This window comes from Carassius carassius, chromosome 34 (assembly GCF_963082965.1).
Source record: "Carassius carassius chromosome 34, fCarCar2.1, whole genome shotgun sequence".
Lineage (NCBI taxonomy): Eukaryota > Metazoa > Chordata > Actinopteri > Cypriniformes > Cyprinidae > Carassius > Carassius carassius.
The window spans coordinates 21,077,334-21,095,140 of record NC_081788.1 but is presented as its reverse complement, the minus strand read 5'-3'; the positions used below and the strand labels follow the sequence as shown (position 1 = coordinate 21,095,140).

Genomic DNA, 17,807 nt, shown 5'->3' with positions numbered 1-17,807 from the left:
TTTTTGTAAGTCATTATCGATCGATTTAATGCTTCTTTGTTAAATAAAAGTTTTTTTTTTTTATAATAAAGAATCTTACTAAGCCCAATACAATGAACAGTAGGCTATACACAAACCTATTTATTATCAAATAAGTTAGCAGTACTGTTGTAACTTACCCATCTAAACACTTTTCTCCCCCCTGTCTCTAGATATGAATAAGATATGGGAACTTTGGGGATTTCGGTCTTGCATTGCATTTTACATAAAAATGTAATAATAATAAAATAATAATAATAAACAATTCAATTAAATTCAGCCACAGAACATTCAGTATAAAGTAAAAATACCTTTATTACATTCTGGAATCCATGTGTATCATTCTTATTGTACAATATTAACTCTAAATGGGGTTCTTTTATTCTCTGTATCAATAATATACCATAAATTATATTCCTTTAAATCTATAATATGATTTATTTGCTTAAAAATAAAGTTACAACTGAAACAACCACAGTAGGACCATGGCAAAGCATTATGACCCATGTCGGTGATTTCTGCTTTAAAAATGCTCTTTAAAAAAATACAATTTAAATTCTTCAAGACAAAGGACGACACTACGTGGGTGAGAAAATGTTACAGAAAAGCACAGAAATTATGAAAGAAAATATCACAAACCAATAAAAAACACACTAGATTTAAAGATTAAATCCATCCTTGTATGTGTGTGTGTGTGTATATATACACATACATACACACACACACACACACCTTACAGTTTTGATCCTATTCATTTTTCTAAGCAATTTAAACTGAAAAAGTCCTCCAAAAGCACTGATATAAGACAGGGGTAAAATTCTTTCATACTTCTGTGATTAACATTCACAAGAACACAGTGATCAAGGTTTAAAAACTTCTATTTGGTGCAAGGTGTCTTGCTAGGCTAACTGAAGAAGACATTTTAGGACAGAGAACCCAGCTATCTCCCTGAGTGACTGAGTGCACATTTCCAGGACTAGCCTCAAGGACAGGCCGGACACTTGTGGCTTTTTTTAGGGCTGTGAATTACACTCCAAAATATACATAGTCTAAAACTCTAAATGTTTTTTACAAAGTAGTTCCACTTTGTCACAATCTTTCTCCACCTTCACACATTAATTTAATTTAAGATAATAGACAAGAGTAAAAAATAATGTGTAGACGGACCTTAGCAAAGGGGGTGTTAAACGATCTGAGATGGAGTGCTTATGAAATCCAAGGAGACCCTCGGCTTGTGAAAACCGTCAATACTAAAAATGGAAAGACTGACTATTGCACAGGTAGACACTATGATACTGTGTTAAACACCCAGAAAATGTGAATTATACCAACCATATAAAATCTTACAAGAAAATATACAGTTAGGCACTGGTCCAGCAGTGCAAAAATAAAACATCAGACGAGCTTGATAAGTTTATCTATCAGGAAACTGGACGTTGATAATTATCAATCATTCAAAACATCTTTTATTATCCCTGTAATCTCAAAAAGCTAGAACTGGGCACTAAAGGGTTTCGAAAAGCCCTCCTTTGGGCTTTAGTTTGCATTCTGGTTTCTGGGCCACTCTTACACCTCCTCTGAGACCAATCCTCAGAAGAACGGACAGATAGTAGATCTTCCTCCTTTGGTTTGAGTTTTGGAACATAAACTTATCAGTATTCCCTAACTCAGGGGGGTAGCTGATGGTTCTGTCGACCAATAGTTGTGTTAGAAGTGAACACAAAGGGCAAATGGATGATGGGGGAAAAATAATCACACAGCAACACAACACTGATCCCCGAATCAGACACAATGCAAAGCATGAGGTATGGCCTGTGAATCCACTTATCCTCCCAGCTGTAGAAACAGAAAAGTTACGACATTTCTGTGGTGTCCTCATGACTGACGGTGAGCTCAGGTTGGCCGTTGTCTCTAAAAATATAAGGTTCCTTCCGAGTTCTTTGCATTCTCCCAAGGACTTGCTCCCAGCAGCTGTCTGAGTGGTTTGCTGCGCTTCAGGAAGTCTCATAGTGGCATTGTCTTTTCGCCATTTAATGTGGGGCGACAGCAAAGACCTGCTCTTGCAAAGTCCTTTTTTTGTGGAGTATTTAAGTGCTGTCCACCTGCATCTAAATCTAAAGCTTTCAAAATTTGCATGTCATGCCAATTCCAACTCCAGCCCAGAATTCCTCTCCTATGATTGGGAAGTCTTTGAAAGGGCCTGAGAACATTCACTCTAAGGTGCATACTTTCTGTCTCTGCCTACACACGCTATCTACAGGCTCTGTTTATAAATATACTCTCAAATACATCTATCGTTCTACATACGTGTGGTTTCGTTATCAAAATATCATCTGATGTCATTATACAAGTGGCATTTGCATGGGAAAGGGAAATAAGGATGAGGTTTTCATTAGTTTAGTTGCATCTTTTAAATTTATATGCAAAAATAAAGAGCTCAAATGACAACCATGTGCACGTATGGTCTGTGCAGTGTGCTGTGCATTAATGTTCAGTCTGTTAAAGTGAAGCTGCTCATCTGGTGTTTACAACCTCAGGTGTACATGCATTGGTCCCTTTAAACAGTTTTGCATGGATTCAAAACTGTTAGTTTACAGAAACAAAGCCTTAAAAGCTTGTTTTATATTTGGGGCAGGAATACATAATACATTCTGTCTTAATCCTGAGGCTTTGCCACATGTCAGTTGAGTTACATTCATAGTTTTCTTCCTAAGTCTACTCTGAAAATGGGAAGTATCCACTTTTCAAGCACTTCGAATACTCTTTTTTTTTAAATTAAATATACTTCATTTACTCTCTTCGAGTCACTATATGTAGGTAGCATGAGTATCAAGCACCTTAAATGACTGCTGATATTAAACAGCATCTTATAAGAAATGTGGGTCCTGTTCAAATAGAGAAGTGAATCACTCCATCAGGAGGGAGATTATAGATGGAGTCCTAAAGTGTAATGTGCAAGATTGTCAGTGTTGCTGGTTTTTCTCAAACACATATCCATCTACCTCCTCCTATTTCTATTCCCTGTCTCTTCCTCTCTCTGTCTCGCATCAGAGCCAATATGACACTTCAATGAATGCTAGCCCTCAGTGGAGTCTGGGAAGGAGATCTCGCTGCAGAAAACCTCTCTGTAGAGAGCAGGGAAGCTGTAGGCCGTTTCTGGGTGAAGGAGACGGAAAAACTCCAGCTTATCAATATGGAGGTTGCAAATTGACTTCATCATGGGCAACTTGGATACCATCTATTGAGTCAATAAAAAAAGAAAAAGCAGTTATAACATTTCCTACATAACTTGACAAAAAAGATGTATAATATAATTTAATTTTAATATGATTGATACATTGATTTAATATTCTAATGTAAATGTAAATGTTCTTGTAGTGAAAAATGTATGCACTTGGGTCTTTTTAAATTAATTTTAGGGAAATTAATAATATACACTATGAATCAAAAGTTTGGGGTCTGTAATATTTTTTTCTCTTATGCTCTTTCTTATGCTCACCAAGCTTCATTTATTTAATAAAAAACAGCAACATTAATTTAGTTTTTTTGGTTAACCTCTTAGCAGTCTTGAAACATAAAACTTCTGAATAATTGTAATTGTCTTTGCGGTCACTTTTGATCAGTTTCATGCATCCTTGTAGAATAAAAGTATTCCTTAACTTTTAACAACTTACTGATCCCAAACGTTCTAACAGTAATGTGTAATAATGAAAAAAATAATAATGTTTCACCATACAAAGATGAATATTATTAATTCATAAAGAATTTGACACATTACATCTATTATTATAATATTTAGAATAAAATGAAGCCTTCTCCATTATTCACTGACAAACAGGACCTTTGACACATACATCTGTCATAGTCAACTCAGGAGGTTTGGATCAGTTTTTAGAATTCACACAAATCATAATAAAGAAAAAAAACAGTTAAAATGTCAAACTGATTAAGTGTGTGAACAGCATAAAAATCAGAATGGCATAAATATATTTAATTGCATGTGTTTATTTTGACAGCCCTGATTTTCTCACATTTAGCAGCTGTGAGAGTGTGAACTTGTTTTTCATCCATTCTTAAGATTTTTTCCCAGTACCTTTGCCAGTTTCTCCTCAGGGGAACAGCTTTTATGAAGACAGTGTTGTAACGCAACATAGACCTTCTCCTGAAGTTTCTGCACCTTCTGAGCATCTGTCAACCACGGTCTGTCTGTAAAATAAATTGGTGGAAGAGTAAACTCTAATGTCTGGTTATGTATCTTTCGGAAAGACTGTAAGAGTTAAAGATTACTTTAAACTAATGTTATAGTAAAACCACCTGGAGACAGAAGCACAGTGGCGGTAAACAGAGCCATCTCCTCTTCAGACAGCTGTAGCCGACTCAGGGTTTTAGCCATCTCAAACACAGCACCCACTAGATCATCACATCCTACAGACAGGAAAAACCCAGAAAACACATTTGAAAAAAAAAATAAAAATAGTAGAGCACAACTTACCAAGAGCAGTAAAAATATTACAACATTTGCCAACTTCAGCAATCTTTTAATTCACCTGGAAAGGTTTTAATTGACCTATTTTGCATTTAAAATGAATGTTTGTTTAGGTCTATATAAAGAGTAACAGTGACTAAATCATGTGATTTTACAGCACTTGGTGTACCATTGCTCAGGTTAATTGCATACAAGTACCAAACATGCCCTTGAATGCCACAAGGTTCTAAATTATGTGAAAGGTCTAGGGAAGAGACTCACCGAGCGCTTTAAAGAGTTGCAGGCTTGCGAACTTTCCATCGAACAACAGTGTGTTGTTGATGGGGTTGTAGGCCCGACACATTCGGATCAACAGCACGTCCAGGCAGCCTGGATGGGCACCACCACATAGAAGATGGACATAGGAAAGGCAGGAAAGAGGGAGGCAGGGGGAAGAAATAGGCAAACGAATGCTCCACGATATACACACACACACAGGAAAACAAAAAACAGTTAGGATTTAATTGCCCAAATTACAAAATATTTTCAAATTGAGGTTTCATTAAAACAGTCATCATTTTCACAATCAAATAGTGATGTCAACATTCAATCGAATGGCAATGATGGTTGTTTTAAAAGAAAAGATAGAAAAAAGACAAAAGGGTTGTTTGTTTCCATTTAAATCGGGTAAAAGGCACACCACACAATGCAAATAGGGAGGACATAAGCGGGGGAAAATGGGTGAGAGAAAACAACAACAGAGCCATTGTCAGAACACAGTTGAGAAATGAAACATACAACTATCATGCCATAAAAAATATGCTGTATTAGAAGGGTTAACCAGAAATATAAACTGGGCACTTAGGTGTATTTACTGCAGGTATTAACTAATGTGGATAACAGATAACTGATTTGGTTGCGGTCTTGCACAGAGTTGATGCTGACCTGCTTTGAGAAGGATAATCTGGTCATTTTGACACAAGTCCAGGAATCCAGAGATGCGCTTGGCAAACTCGACCACATACTGGATGGCGTTTGTGATGTACTCAGCACACTGCTGCCACATTACCTCTGTGGACTTGGATAAAGCAATACATTTTAGACTCTTCCACCCATATCCTAATTATTCACAATTATGATGTGCATTTGACGTACTTTTTAATCTGTTTTTAATTAGCCCCTTAAATATTAAGTATTCTGTGTGATTCATTAAAATGGAATTTAAGGTTGGGCAATTGCTTGGATCACAACATACATATTGTACATACTGTTACACCCTGTGGTACCTTGTTTTGGAAGACATGCATCTCCTCAGGTGTGTAGAGCGTCCAAGTAAATCTTTTCAGTTCTTCTGTGCTATACTGACTTGTCTCGATGTGGGATTTTACCACATTCTGTGTAATCCGTTCTAAAGGAAACACACATTTTTGCAATATGATCAAAAACACAACATCATAAAGATTATATAAACTATGGAAGCATGTCACAAAGATATATAACATAAATTAGTTTTTATTTTTTAGCGGTATCAGTCGATGCTGAATGATACATGTTAATTTTCAAATTGCTCACTTAAAGTTAACATTTAAACACAACAAAATAAAAAATAAAACTGTTTTTTTTAAACTGGAATTTTTAGCATGTAAAACAATTGATTTGTTCTTATTTTTTATTTATTGAGAGAAAATAGCATAATTTCTAATGCAAACAAACAAATAATTAATCATAGACATATTTAATAATATTCAAAAAATACTGTTTAAAAGGTTTGGGGTTGGACTGTTTTTGTTGTTGGAAAAAAAGTAATACTATTACTCAGCAAGGACACATTCAATTGCTCAAAAGTAACAGCAAAGACATTTATGCAGCCTTGGTGAGTTTAAAAGACTTCTTTCAGAAATATACAAAAAAATAATCTTACCAACCCCAGTCTTATTGCATACTGGTACATATTATATATACAGTAATATAATAGAATATGCATACATTCCCATTATCACAGTATACTAACCGAGTTCCATCAAGGAACAGCCTTCAGGTGGGTTAAGTAATGAGCGAGTGTAAAGTCCCGTCTCGTGCAGGGTCTGGTACTCGTGTTTGATGCGTGTTGTGTCACTAAACTCCTGTCTGTTCGGCTCAGGAGAACTCTGGGAGGACAAACTGCTCCCACCGCTTCCTCCCAGCAGCTCTAGGCTGCAGTAGTCAGCAGCTTCCTCCGGTGTGAGCGGCAGATCAAAGAAGAGACCGTCTGGTAGCGTGGTTATGTCATCCAGGTCACTTAGTGTGGTGCTGGAGCCCCGGCTGTAGGTCCGGCCCTGGCTGCTGCTGTTCTCCCCAACCTCGTCACCAACATGGCTGGGTACACTATTGCCTAAACCCCCTGTCCGCTCCTGGGACTGCTGGTGCTTCTGAACCTCGGCATAAAGGCTGTCACGCTGCTTTTTTGACATGCGTCCAAACTTCACCGCTGAAGAAAAAAGGAGGGTGTGGAAAGTAAGACAACAGTTATATTTGATTGTAGATAAGAGCTGAAAAGCAAGCTAAAAAACATGGAACGTGCCAACATCATACCACACAGGGGAGATCAAAACTGAAACTACTTTCATGCCGACTGTGTTTCTTCGGCCAGTGGCTATATGAAGTCCTAAAATTCATACTAACACCACAGCTGTGTTTAATAGGACTCAAGGATACTCCATTTCCAGTAGGAAATACGATCTGTCATAAGATTAGACTCACCATCACGGCTCATGCCCAGGGCCAGACATTTCTGCAGTCGGCAGTGCTGGCAGCGGTTGCGATTGGTTCGGTCAATAAGGCAGTTCCTCTGCCTGGAGCAGGAGTACATCGCATTGTTCTGCTGACTTCGACGGAAGAAGCCCTTGATGAATGAAAATGTGAAAAAAGAAAAGAAAACCGAGGTCAAGAAATGTGGCCGCGTTTCCATTTCCTCATTGTTCGTAAATCAAGGTCAAAACCTCAATTAACTCTTAAACCTCACTGTTTTCATAGTATCAAAATCTCAAGGACTAGCTGTATTGGTTCAGACACCAGTGCAATCATACAATTATTTATTAATACCATACGCAATCCATGACGGTTTGAAAAAATGATAATGTGGAGTAATGTGGTTCAATACAAATAGCATGTCATTTGGCAAAGACTTTCGGGCAGAGAGTCTGAAACGTTAGATCAGATCTGGCACACATTGTGTGTCTTGTGGTCAAATACAAGCTGACTGAGATTTCTGACTCGTCAGAGAGCCAATCAGATAAAGGGGTTGAATTGTTTACCGTTTCAGGAAACAGTCTGAAGACGTCATCAGGGTGTAACTACAAGGTACTCTAACTTTCTTTGAAAGTCTTGTATACTTCAATAGTGTTTATTCTACCTTTTTTATCTGAAGAAAAGGGAAAATTTTGGGGAAAACAGTTTGACAGAAACCTTTAAACCAATTCTAAGAAATGTTGGTCTTTTAAAGAGAAAAATAAAATTCTATAATCATTTACTCACCCTCATGCTGTTACAAAGCTGTATGATGTTCTTTTTCTGCAGAAAACAATGTTTTTAAAAAGTCTCAGTGTTTTTTGCCCACATGGAAAGAATCTATATGTGGATATATGCGCATATTTGAAACCTATATGCAGTGTATATGCATATATATGCTGCATATATGCACATATATGATAATATATATGCTGCATATATGCGTGTATATACTGCATATATGCTGCATATATGCCATGTATATATACTGCATATATGCTGCATATATGCTGCATATATGCGTATATATGCCACATATAGGCAAAATTGAGGTGCATATATGTGCATATACAGGAAATATAGGTCTCCTGTATTGCTTCTTCATATCCACATATAAGCCCTATACATACAAGATATGTCTTCTATATAGCTAATGGCAGGATCTGGTCATTTTGTAGCTCATTTCTCATTTTTGACTGTCATACATGATGCCTAGCTCATATTTTCTATTATCAAGGCAAAAACTAAGAATTAACGAAAAAAATTATGCAAGTACTTATGTGTGTGAACGTGAAATTGGTATCACATGTAATTGGCATGTTATGGAATTTAACTATGGCAATATATTAACATGATATACAGAGCCGGACAGTAACGGAGTACATTTACTTGAATACAGTATAATTTTGAGGGATCTGTACTTTACTCAAGTATCATTTTTGGGGAGTACTCATGACTTTACTCAAGTATATTTGAGAGGCAAATATTGTACTCTTTACTCCGCTACATTTCTATCCATAACCGTAAGTACCCGTTACTTCTTCGGCCCCGTCCACACGGAGACCGACCTCTGATCTTTTTTTTCCTCATCTCAAGAAATATCCGGGTCCACACGAAACCGATGTAGTATACATGCCAGACCAGCATGTGGCGCTGTAATTCTGCCACAGAGATACACTTAAAACGGAGAAGAAGACATGGATTTGGTGATAAACCTTGCGTGTGCTACACAAGCGAACATGGAACAATACATTTATTAATCCGTGTTAATGTTAGCGTTCAGTGTTTGTTCATGTTTTTGTTGCTGTTACGTGATGTACGTTAGTGGTGTTTGACTAGGGGCGAGAAGTGGACTGATGATATATTTTCAGAAAATGTACGGATTCGCCGTCCAGACGAAACGCAAAGACGAAACGCAAATGCGGCGTTTTCAAATATATCCACTCTGGGACCCGGTTTCAAAACATCGGTTTCACTCTTCCAAAACGCCAGATCCGTGTGGACGAAAATGCCTATCCGCTAACAAAATATGTGCGCCGAAAAAAAAAGACGAAAAAATAAAAATCTCGGACACCCTATCAAACGTCATTGGAAGTGCAGGAAGGAAGAGGAGGCGGATGAGGAGGAGGATGATGAGGCGCGTCATGACAGACCTTCAAAGAATAATAAAGATAATTTTTTTTCTGTTCAGTTTTTTTGTCTTATTTTTGTTCTTGTACTATTTGATTGTTCTTGTAAATACATAATGTACATTTCTATATTTTGGACTTTTATTTATGTTGCCTAGCAGCTATGGATTTTAATTTTACTATTATAGGTGAACATATAGGTGCATGTATGTACCTATATAGGTATATGTATGCACATATATATGTGTACATATATGTGTGACTATATGTACATATAATATAGGAAAACGGCCAATTTTATATGTGTCACATATATTAAAAACCTATATCAAAACCTATATTGAAACACATATGTTTATATAGGTTTTTTCCATGTGGGTGTCCATACAATAAACAGGGGTTTAAAGTTTTGGGCCCCTTTGGCTTTCACCATATGGACAAACAGTGAAAAAGTCGACAAAATATCTTAATTTGCACTACACAGAAAAACAGAACAACGTGCAAGTTTGGAATGACATGAGGGTAAGTAAATTATTATAAAATTGTCATTTTGGGGTGCTCTATCCCTTTAAACCTTGTGTAGAATTGAAAATGAATTGATTGAAAGGATGCTCTCTTACCTTGCAGCCTTCACAAGTGATCACGCCATAGTGGATGCCCGATGACTTGTCCCCACAAATCTTGCATGGGATTACTTCGATTTGTGCTAAGAGAGGGAGAAATGGAACATGAAACATTAGCTAAAGTTTGACACACTTACCCAGCACCTCCCATACACAGCCTATAGAAAGGTCCTGACACAAAGTGCAAAAAGCATTGAAATTCATCTGCTACTTACAGTTCTAAAGTGAGCTACAGCTACAATGTTCTTTGTTTGACCCATTGATCTTTGAGCAATCAATCAAAAACATAAAAGAAATATGGGCTGGCGCCGAGCCCGAAGGTCTGGTTTGACTCTCACAGGGACGTGGAAACTTTGCTTTTGTCATATTCCTTCAACAGCAACAATACACAGCTAATGCATAAAGAGATGGGTTAAGCGCTACAGCTCATATTCAAATACTTTAGGTTTTGACCCACTCAGGATGACATAATAACACAAGTCCTTGGACCACAGGATCAAAAACAGCTTTATAAACAAAGCTTGCTCTCTGCTTGGCACAGCTGAGATGGAATTAAGCAGATTGTAATGCTCTGTATGGGAATTATAAACAGTTGCAGGTTCATGAATAGTAACTTTGAGTGCAAAGAGTTCCTCAGAACCAAATAACTTTATACACACTTACATCTGAAAGTCCTCTATATCCCATTAAAGCAAGCTGTTCTTTCAAGCAGAAACACTATCCTTCAACAGCAGGTCAATATAATTTTCCTTCAGGGGCCTATGGTAAGGAAGCTTCACCTAGTGCAGATGAGCCAAATGGCACAGGATGAATCACAAAAAAGGTTTTTATCACGATGATGTGGATGTAGGAAAGGTCATTCATGTTTTATGCAATGACGCAATATCTTAGGTAACGGTTGTGACATTTGTTGTGACAGGGAACCGGCACTCCAGAGATAATGACATGAGGACTCGCACTTCAGCCCGAATGCTTGTTGATGTGTGTCACATTTGAGCAATGGAGTCTGAGAGCGGGACAAAAAAAAAGAGGGAACATGAGACAAGTTTGTTTGATGTTTCCAGAAGCTCAGTTGAACACAATCTGCTAAAGCACTTTTCAAAGCATCTTGAAAGAAAATAAAAATGTATTCCTTAATACAATAAGTCAGTGAAATTACTAAATGGAACACATTCTATCTTTTTTCACTCGCTGTCATTCCTTCTACTCCATTCTGAGCCCCCAGCCCCCACCCTCCCCGTGTTATATAACTGCTGTCTGGCTACATTCCACGTACACACTCATTCAGAGGAGATCACCCTAGCAACGGAGTGACGAGCATTACTCCATCCTGCCCCTCCCACCTTCCCATTGGCTTGTGACTGTGTGGCTTTGATTCTGACTTGTCTGCTCACATGCCACTCACCTGCGTAGCACAGTCAGGCTATGGGGCTGAACTGTTCTACTGACACACTTTCCTACTGAGCCGAGGGAGGCGCTTGTGCGGTAGCCTCACAAGCGCTGTAATCGGATTAATCTTTTTCTTTCTTTTTTTTCCCCTTCTTGGCATGTTTAAGGAGGAACTGCAAAAATCAAAGACCATTATATTATCAGGAAAAATGTCATTTCAGTTTCAGACAAATCCAAGGCCTCTATAAGTGACTCCAGATATATATATATATATATATATATATTTTTTTTTTTTTTTTTTTTTTTTTCACAGACACATGATCAAGAGGTGCACTTTATGTAATGCCATAGAAGTGATATATGACTTTTGCACATTTGAAATATCTACAGTACACTCATTAAGGGCTCTGTAACTTACACTTGCCCTCAACATGTGGCAGCCTGTCAAGAATTTGAGCACAGTCCCAGCTGTCTCGTAGCGCTCACATAAAACTATTTTTAAGTTTTGACTGCTGTGCATGGTGGTTGGAGGTTGAATTAAATAAAGACTTGGTTTTACCATGCTATGTGTTAGTTAAACAAAACTTTTCATACAGAGAATATCACACAGCAAAATGTCAGGTAAAAGCAAACTGCACAGATTACATGGCAGTATGACACACCAAACAGTATTGTCAAGACACATTACAAGTTTTTGGCATAGTATCAATGAATTGTGGTAAATTCATCAATGAAAAATGGGAATAAATATATCACTGACTAAAACTTTGAGGTCAAAAGGGCTGACAGAATTAGCAAGATGACCGCCTGTTGTTAAAGTCAGGAACCTCTGATATTTAGACTGATAAATCTTCCTTTATCACTTAAAAAAAGTTTAATTAGTTAATAGAACACATCTTTTGAAAGCCATTAGTCATAACATATCAAGCCAATCTCCCACAAACATTCAAATAAGTCAAATCAAAAGTATAGCAAACGGCTCTTGTTTCATTAACCGATTCGAGCACTGCTGTTAAAACCAGAGGCAAACACAGTCAGACTACAGAAAACTAATTAAGGGGAGATTTATTAGAGTGCTATGTTTATCGGGCAAGCTGGGGTAAGTAACCTAGCTCTTCTTATCTCCTCTCTCTAGGCCACTCTATGTCATTTAGTCAGTATGTCAGTCCATCAAACACCAGTCAGCAGTTTCACAGAGTAATGCTGGGAAAAACCCAATAGAAATTCAGAGACTTTGCCCTTTTATCGCACGTAATCAAACAACTTTGTTCAGCAACGTCCAAAGGTTTCATTTACCTTGCATCTGCATAGCACGGTGTATAACTAACCTAACTTTAATGAGATTTGTGTGTGTGCAGTTCATATTAGAGCCAATTTTTGAGTCTGCTCTGTGTTCTCACCAGCAGGTTTGCTCTATGAATTACACAAACAGGGTTCAATTTGCATCCGCTTACTTTTACTTGAGATTTCATTTGTAAGGATTTTTCCTCTCCCACATCACTTAAAAATGGCCTACCTATACTAAGTAAACTGAGATGGTGAAATGACACCACAAGCCTCTCTTTAAATATGTACAGAGGGATTGAGTAATTCTTTGGTATAAGTAACAACACCAAGTTGAAAAACATGAGCTGATAGGGATTGTAAAGTGACTCCTGATGGGTATTAATTATCTTGATGCCTGCTGGGATTAGGAAACAATAAAAGTCTCTACAAATACATGCATTCAGTCATTTTCCAATCTTGTGGTTTTATATGTTGAATTTATAATAAAAAAATAACCTTGTTGAAAAAAGATCAATTTGTATAAAAATACTTAAAAATATTAAAATTGCTTTGTCATTATCATGATCAATGATTCATGAAGGAAAAAAAAAGTGAGAGTTAAGCTTTACATAAAAAAAGGCTGGGTTTAAGACGCATTAACTAAAAACCCATAAGAATGCACCTTAGGCGTGTAACAATTATAATGTATTTATTGTTAAGAATTACTGAATATCTTGAATTGATGTTGAAAAAGAAGATTTTAATCCCTCACAGTTCAAATGGCTGGTCAAATTCTCCCACTGCCTGGTCTTAAATTGTGGTTTAAATGAATGGAAACTTCATGGGCAGGTGTCAAAGTGCCACTGCATTAAGCTCCTCAGCATTCATTTATAGACGGCTCATTGCTTAAGTCTTTAAAGCCAATGGTGGCTTATAGTCTATAGCTCTCGGCATACAGAAGAGTGCCTTTCCTCAGGATCATGGACAAAGTCAAAAGAAATATACTGAATATCCAATGCTCAATTCATTAAATTTTTCAGTGGCTCTGCTTTAATACACATTTTCAGTTCTACTGGTACTGTAGACTGTTTAGCACATGCTATGAATTTCATAGATGAAACTCTAACAAAAGTCTGCAACATTCAGTTGAAAAAGCATAAATATCTGATATAAACAGTTAATATACAACTGAAATTAAAGGCAACTAAGCTTGACTGAGCACATGTTGTTACGCCTTTGCACCAAAGGAGGCACTGTTTCCTTTGTACGGCATTTCAGGTTTAACGTAGCTTTGCCAACACGCTGTTTTTTATGCAGTGATGCAGCACTGGGTAAAGGTTAAAATAGAATTCCAGTAAGGAAAACAATAAACCGATATTAAAACTGACCAAGTCTCTTCCTGATCTCGTAGTGTTGTAATAAGCTGTAATCCTCAATGACAGAAGTAGGCCAATAGGGCAGATAGACTCTGTCACACAGGCGGCCATGCTGAGACTGAAAAACATCAACACGCACAACTCCGCAGTCACATCCCCACTCCCTGTGCCCCAACCGCTCACACAGCCTATTGACAAGCTGAGAGTCTCCCCTCAACTGCTTGATAAGCATTATCACGATAAAGACACAAACATTTAGCGGAGCTCAAGTTCAACATGGGGGCTAAGGGCTTAACTATACATACTTAACCAAACGCATATAAACTTTGCGTTCGACCATAATGCAGCATTTGAGCCTTCAATGATTTAATTCAGTTCAAATGACAGTAGCCAGGGATACATTTTAAGCATTTTTAAACACGTTGTTTGATTCTTACATAATAGGTTTGGCTTAGTGGCAGTTAACAGTAACTACAGTTAGAGGAGTGTTGCCAAATATCACAATAATTAATTTTTCAAAATAAGCAAACGACGTAGAAAAGAGTTGAATAGATTATTCTAGCAAAATAAACAAATAGTCTAAATTGTAACTTACTGCAAGGTACGTAATTGCAATAATTATATCCCTTTAAAAATAATTAAATATTTCAAATATATGTACTTGTTAAATAAATCTCTCACGCGCACATCTTTTGGCTAAAATGCGTATTTACATGCGCGGCTATACTGTAAAAAAAAACGCCAAACCATAAACCAATCATATTACAATCTCAACTTGCTTATAAAAAGCGGACATGGCAACTCATGAGACGTTTCCTTCATGACGCTCATCGCTTTTCTTTCACGTTTACAAGCGAAAAAACAAAACAGAACCAGGCAAAGTTTACAATTTCAGTGCACTTGTTATTTTCTTTATATGTCTGAGTGGAGTGGAGGTAGAGTGGAGTGGGGTGGGGGCTATCAAATAGTAAAGAAACATATGTTACAAACAACCAAACAGTTGCAGATTTGCTGCTGGAGATATATTTGCGCGCTTTACATCGGTTAAGACTTTGCGCAGTTCGTGCAACATCAAAGCAAACCCATTCACGATACCGCTGACAAAGTGACAGTATTGTTTCCATTATTAGACAATATTATTCTGTTTATATATATATATATATATATATATATATATATATATATATATATATATATATATATATATATATATATATATATATATATATATATGTATGTATGTATGTATTTATTTATTTATTTATTTTTTGAACTTACCTCTCATTTTGATGCTATATTATCTGGGAACGATAATTAAACTCCAGTACATTTGAACTGCGCCGAAAGTTAAACTCAGGTAAATAAAAAACATATAGCGGTTGTAAGAAAATAACTTAAAAGAGTAAATTCCGCTCCATCATAGGCTTTTTTCCTGCGTAAATGTGCGCACTGTCAGCTATGCAATAAAATGATGCCCTCTTCTCTTTCTCTCTCTCTGCGTCTGTGCTCTTCTGTAGTCTAACCTACTTTCGGCGCGTGGACTCTCTCACATGATCCAGCTCCACCGGCCCGCCTCGTGCCCTCAAGCAGTGGCGCGCGCACTCGCACTCGGCCACGCGCTTTAAGGAGGATCCGTGTGCCAGAGCCATATTGTAGGCCAGAGCCCAAGCGCGCGTGGGAAAGTGTGGCAGTTTGTCACCACAACAGAATCGTGGGAATCTTTCGCGGTTCCTGTGGCTGTGATTGTTTGTGATCACAGCACAGCGCCCGTTGAAAAAAATAACAGTATCCTTCCACATTTAAACCAAATGTACTTGACTGCTGACGAAGCTCTTTCAACACAGTTTTACCTAGTGTTAATAGTCAAGTAAAGGTTCGAGTTCGAATAGTTCGAAAAGGTTAGAGAAATTGCACATAAATGTTTTATAGGTTTAAAACAGACCAGACCAGGTTATCATATAAAAACAGTTGAAGACCATTTTAAAAAGGCATCTAAGTATTATTGTGTGCTTTTAGGTGGTTTTGATTAAATGAGACATTGCATGAATATACCATAGTTTTACAATATTTTAGCAAATCTGCACATATATTTATGAGGTATGGATATTTTTCAGTTATTTGTGGATTGTACCAAATTAGCCAAATGGAAATCAAATCTATTAATCAATTTCATTTATTCTTTTAGCATCCAATTTTATTCAGAGAAACGATAAAGAATAAAGCAATGCACAGAAATTAATCCAAAACAGAGCTCAATACAAGTATCTTTGCCATTTAGCAAGGTTTAATTACATTCTCAAATAGCCAAGAAGAAGAAATGTTGTGCAAAAATGTTTAGATAAGTGATGTAAATAATTAAATCTGGTCTTGTTCTATTCAAAAAAGCATTGCAAAAATGCAGTGTTTAATGTTGACAAATGAGACAACATTTAAAATAAGAAACATGGACACTCCTACAAATGAAGGGCCCAAATTGGATTGGACCATTTTTGGGTTTCCCAAAGAACCTTACTATGAACAATACTTAAAAGAATCTAGTTTTTTTTCTTAGTGTAAATAACATTTTAAGAATCCTTTTACATTATAAAGAACCTTTTGTGCAATGGAAAGGTTCAATGGATGTTAAAGGTTCATCATGGAACCGTAGATCCCAATAAAGAACCTTTATTTTCAAATATAAACACAAGTTTATAAATACAGATTTGCAAATTATCTTCTTTTACATCTTGAATCAGAAACTCATCTGATGTTGGATAAATGCATAATGTTGACATATGCATATTGAGCTCTTATCCACTAGATAACACCAGCACAGGTTGTGTGTGAGTTAATAAATCAAATTTCAGTGAACATCTTTTGTATAGGTGAGGGTGACTGAGAGTTAAAGCAAAGTTTGAGAGAAGGCAGGGAGACTGAGTTTTCTTCAGGATGCTACTCTAACAATGACAATAATTATGTGGGTTGAAATAACAGGACGTGCGAAAGTGGAAAGGATGGAAAGGGCATGATGTAACCAGGGAGTCTCCATTATGAAATGAGGAGAGAAGAGATTATAGTATGTAGGTTAGTAGAACAGCGGAAATGCACAGAAGCTGACAGAAAGCTTTTTTCACTCCCTCCTGCCCGGTCACTCCTTCTTCTCAGCTTCAGCTTTCTTTCCTTCTAATTTCTCATAACTCTCTTTTTCTAGACTTATGCCCTTTATTTTGAATTACACTGTTGTCCCTATCGTCATGAACCTTTTTGATTCCCTCAGACTTTATCTCTGTCTCGTTTTCAACTTTTTTTACGCATTAAACTGAGTTCTTCGTTTTAGAGAACGGGAGGAAATTAGCCTTTCGGTGTTTGTGCAGCGTTGTCAAAACAGACCTCCTTAGGGTAAAAATATGAAAGTTTCCGCTCCAGGAGCATTGCTTCCCTTTTCATTATTCCTCTGTTTAGATGTCTCTTTCTGTTTCAGAGTCTGTTCCTCACCTTCCTGCAGTCTTGAATTGCATATTTTCATTCAAAAGTGACACACACACACACAATCACTGACCTCCTGACCATCTGTCTCATATTACCACAGTCTCTTAAATTAGAGCTTGCTCCCTCAGAGAATAGAGTGAGACTGTAGGCTGCCATTAGTTGGAGGCACACGGATAGACAGTGAATGAAGCATCATTTCTATTAAATGTCTGCAGGAAAACATGTCAAGAAAGTTATCGTGAAGTGAGATTAGAAGTGCATTATGATCTAATGGCAAATGAGTTTCAGGTGGAGAAACAAAGTGGAT

General features: G+C 37.1%; 1 protein-coding gene across 2 annotated transcripts; it reads right to left on the bottom strand.

The window, feature by feature from the left end:
• Positions 1-315: 315 nt before the first annotated feature.
• Positions 316-15,427, bottom strand: LOC132114709 (nuclear receptor ROR-beta-like). Of its 2 annotated transcripts, XM_059522984.1 has the most exons (11): positions 15,311-15,427; positions 9,999-10,084; positions 7,997-8,032; positions 7,223-7,364; positions 6,495-6,950; positions 5,770-5,891; positions 5,429-5,561; positions 4,766-4,873; positions 4,333-4,443; positions 4,112-4,224; positions 316-3,256 (listed from the first exon to the last, which is right to left on the bottom strand). In XM_059522984.1, exons 1-11 carry the CDS (start codon positions 15,315-15,317, stop codon positions 3,095-3,097), a joined length of 1,476 nt encoding a protein of 491 aa, XP_059378967.1. In that variant the 5' UTR covers positions 15,318-15,427; the 3' UTR covers positions 316-3,094. The 2 variants fall into 2 exon arrangements, with proteins under 2 accessions (XP_059378967.1, XP_059378969.1); XM_059522986.1 differs by lacking the exon at positions 7,997-8,032.
• Between the last annotated feature and the right edge of the window lie 2,380 nt (positions 15,428-17,807).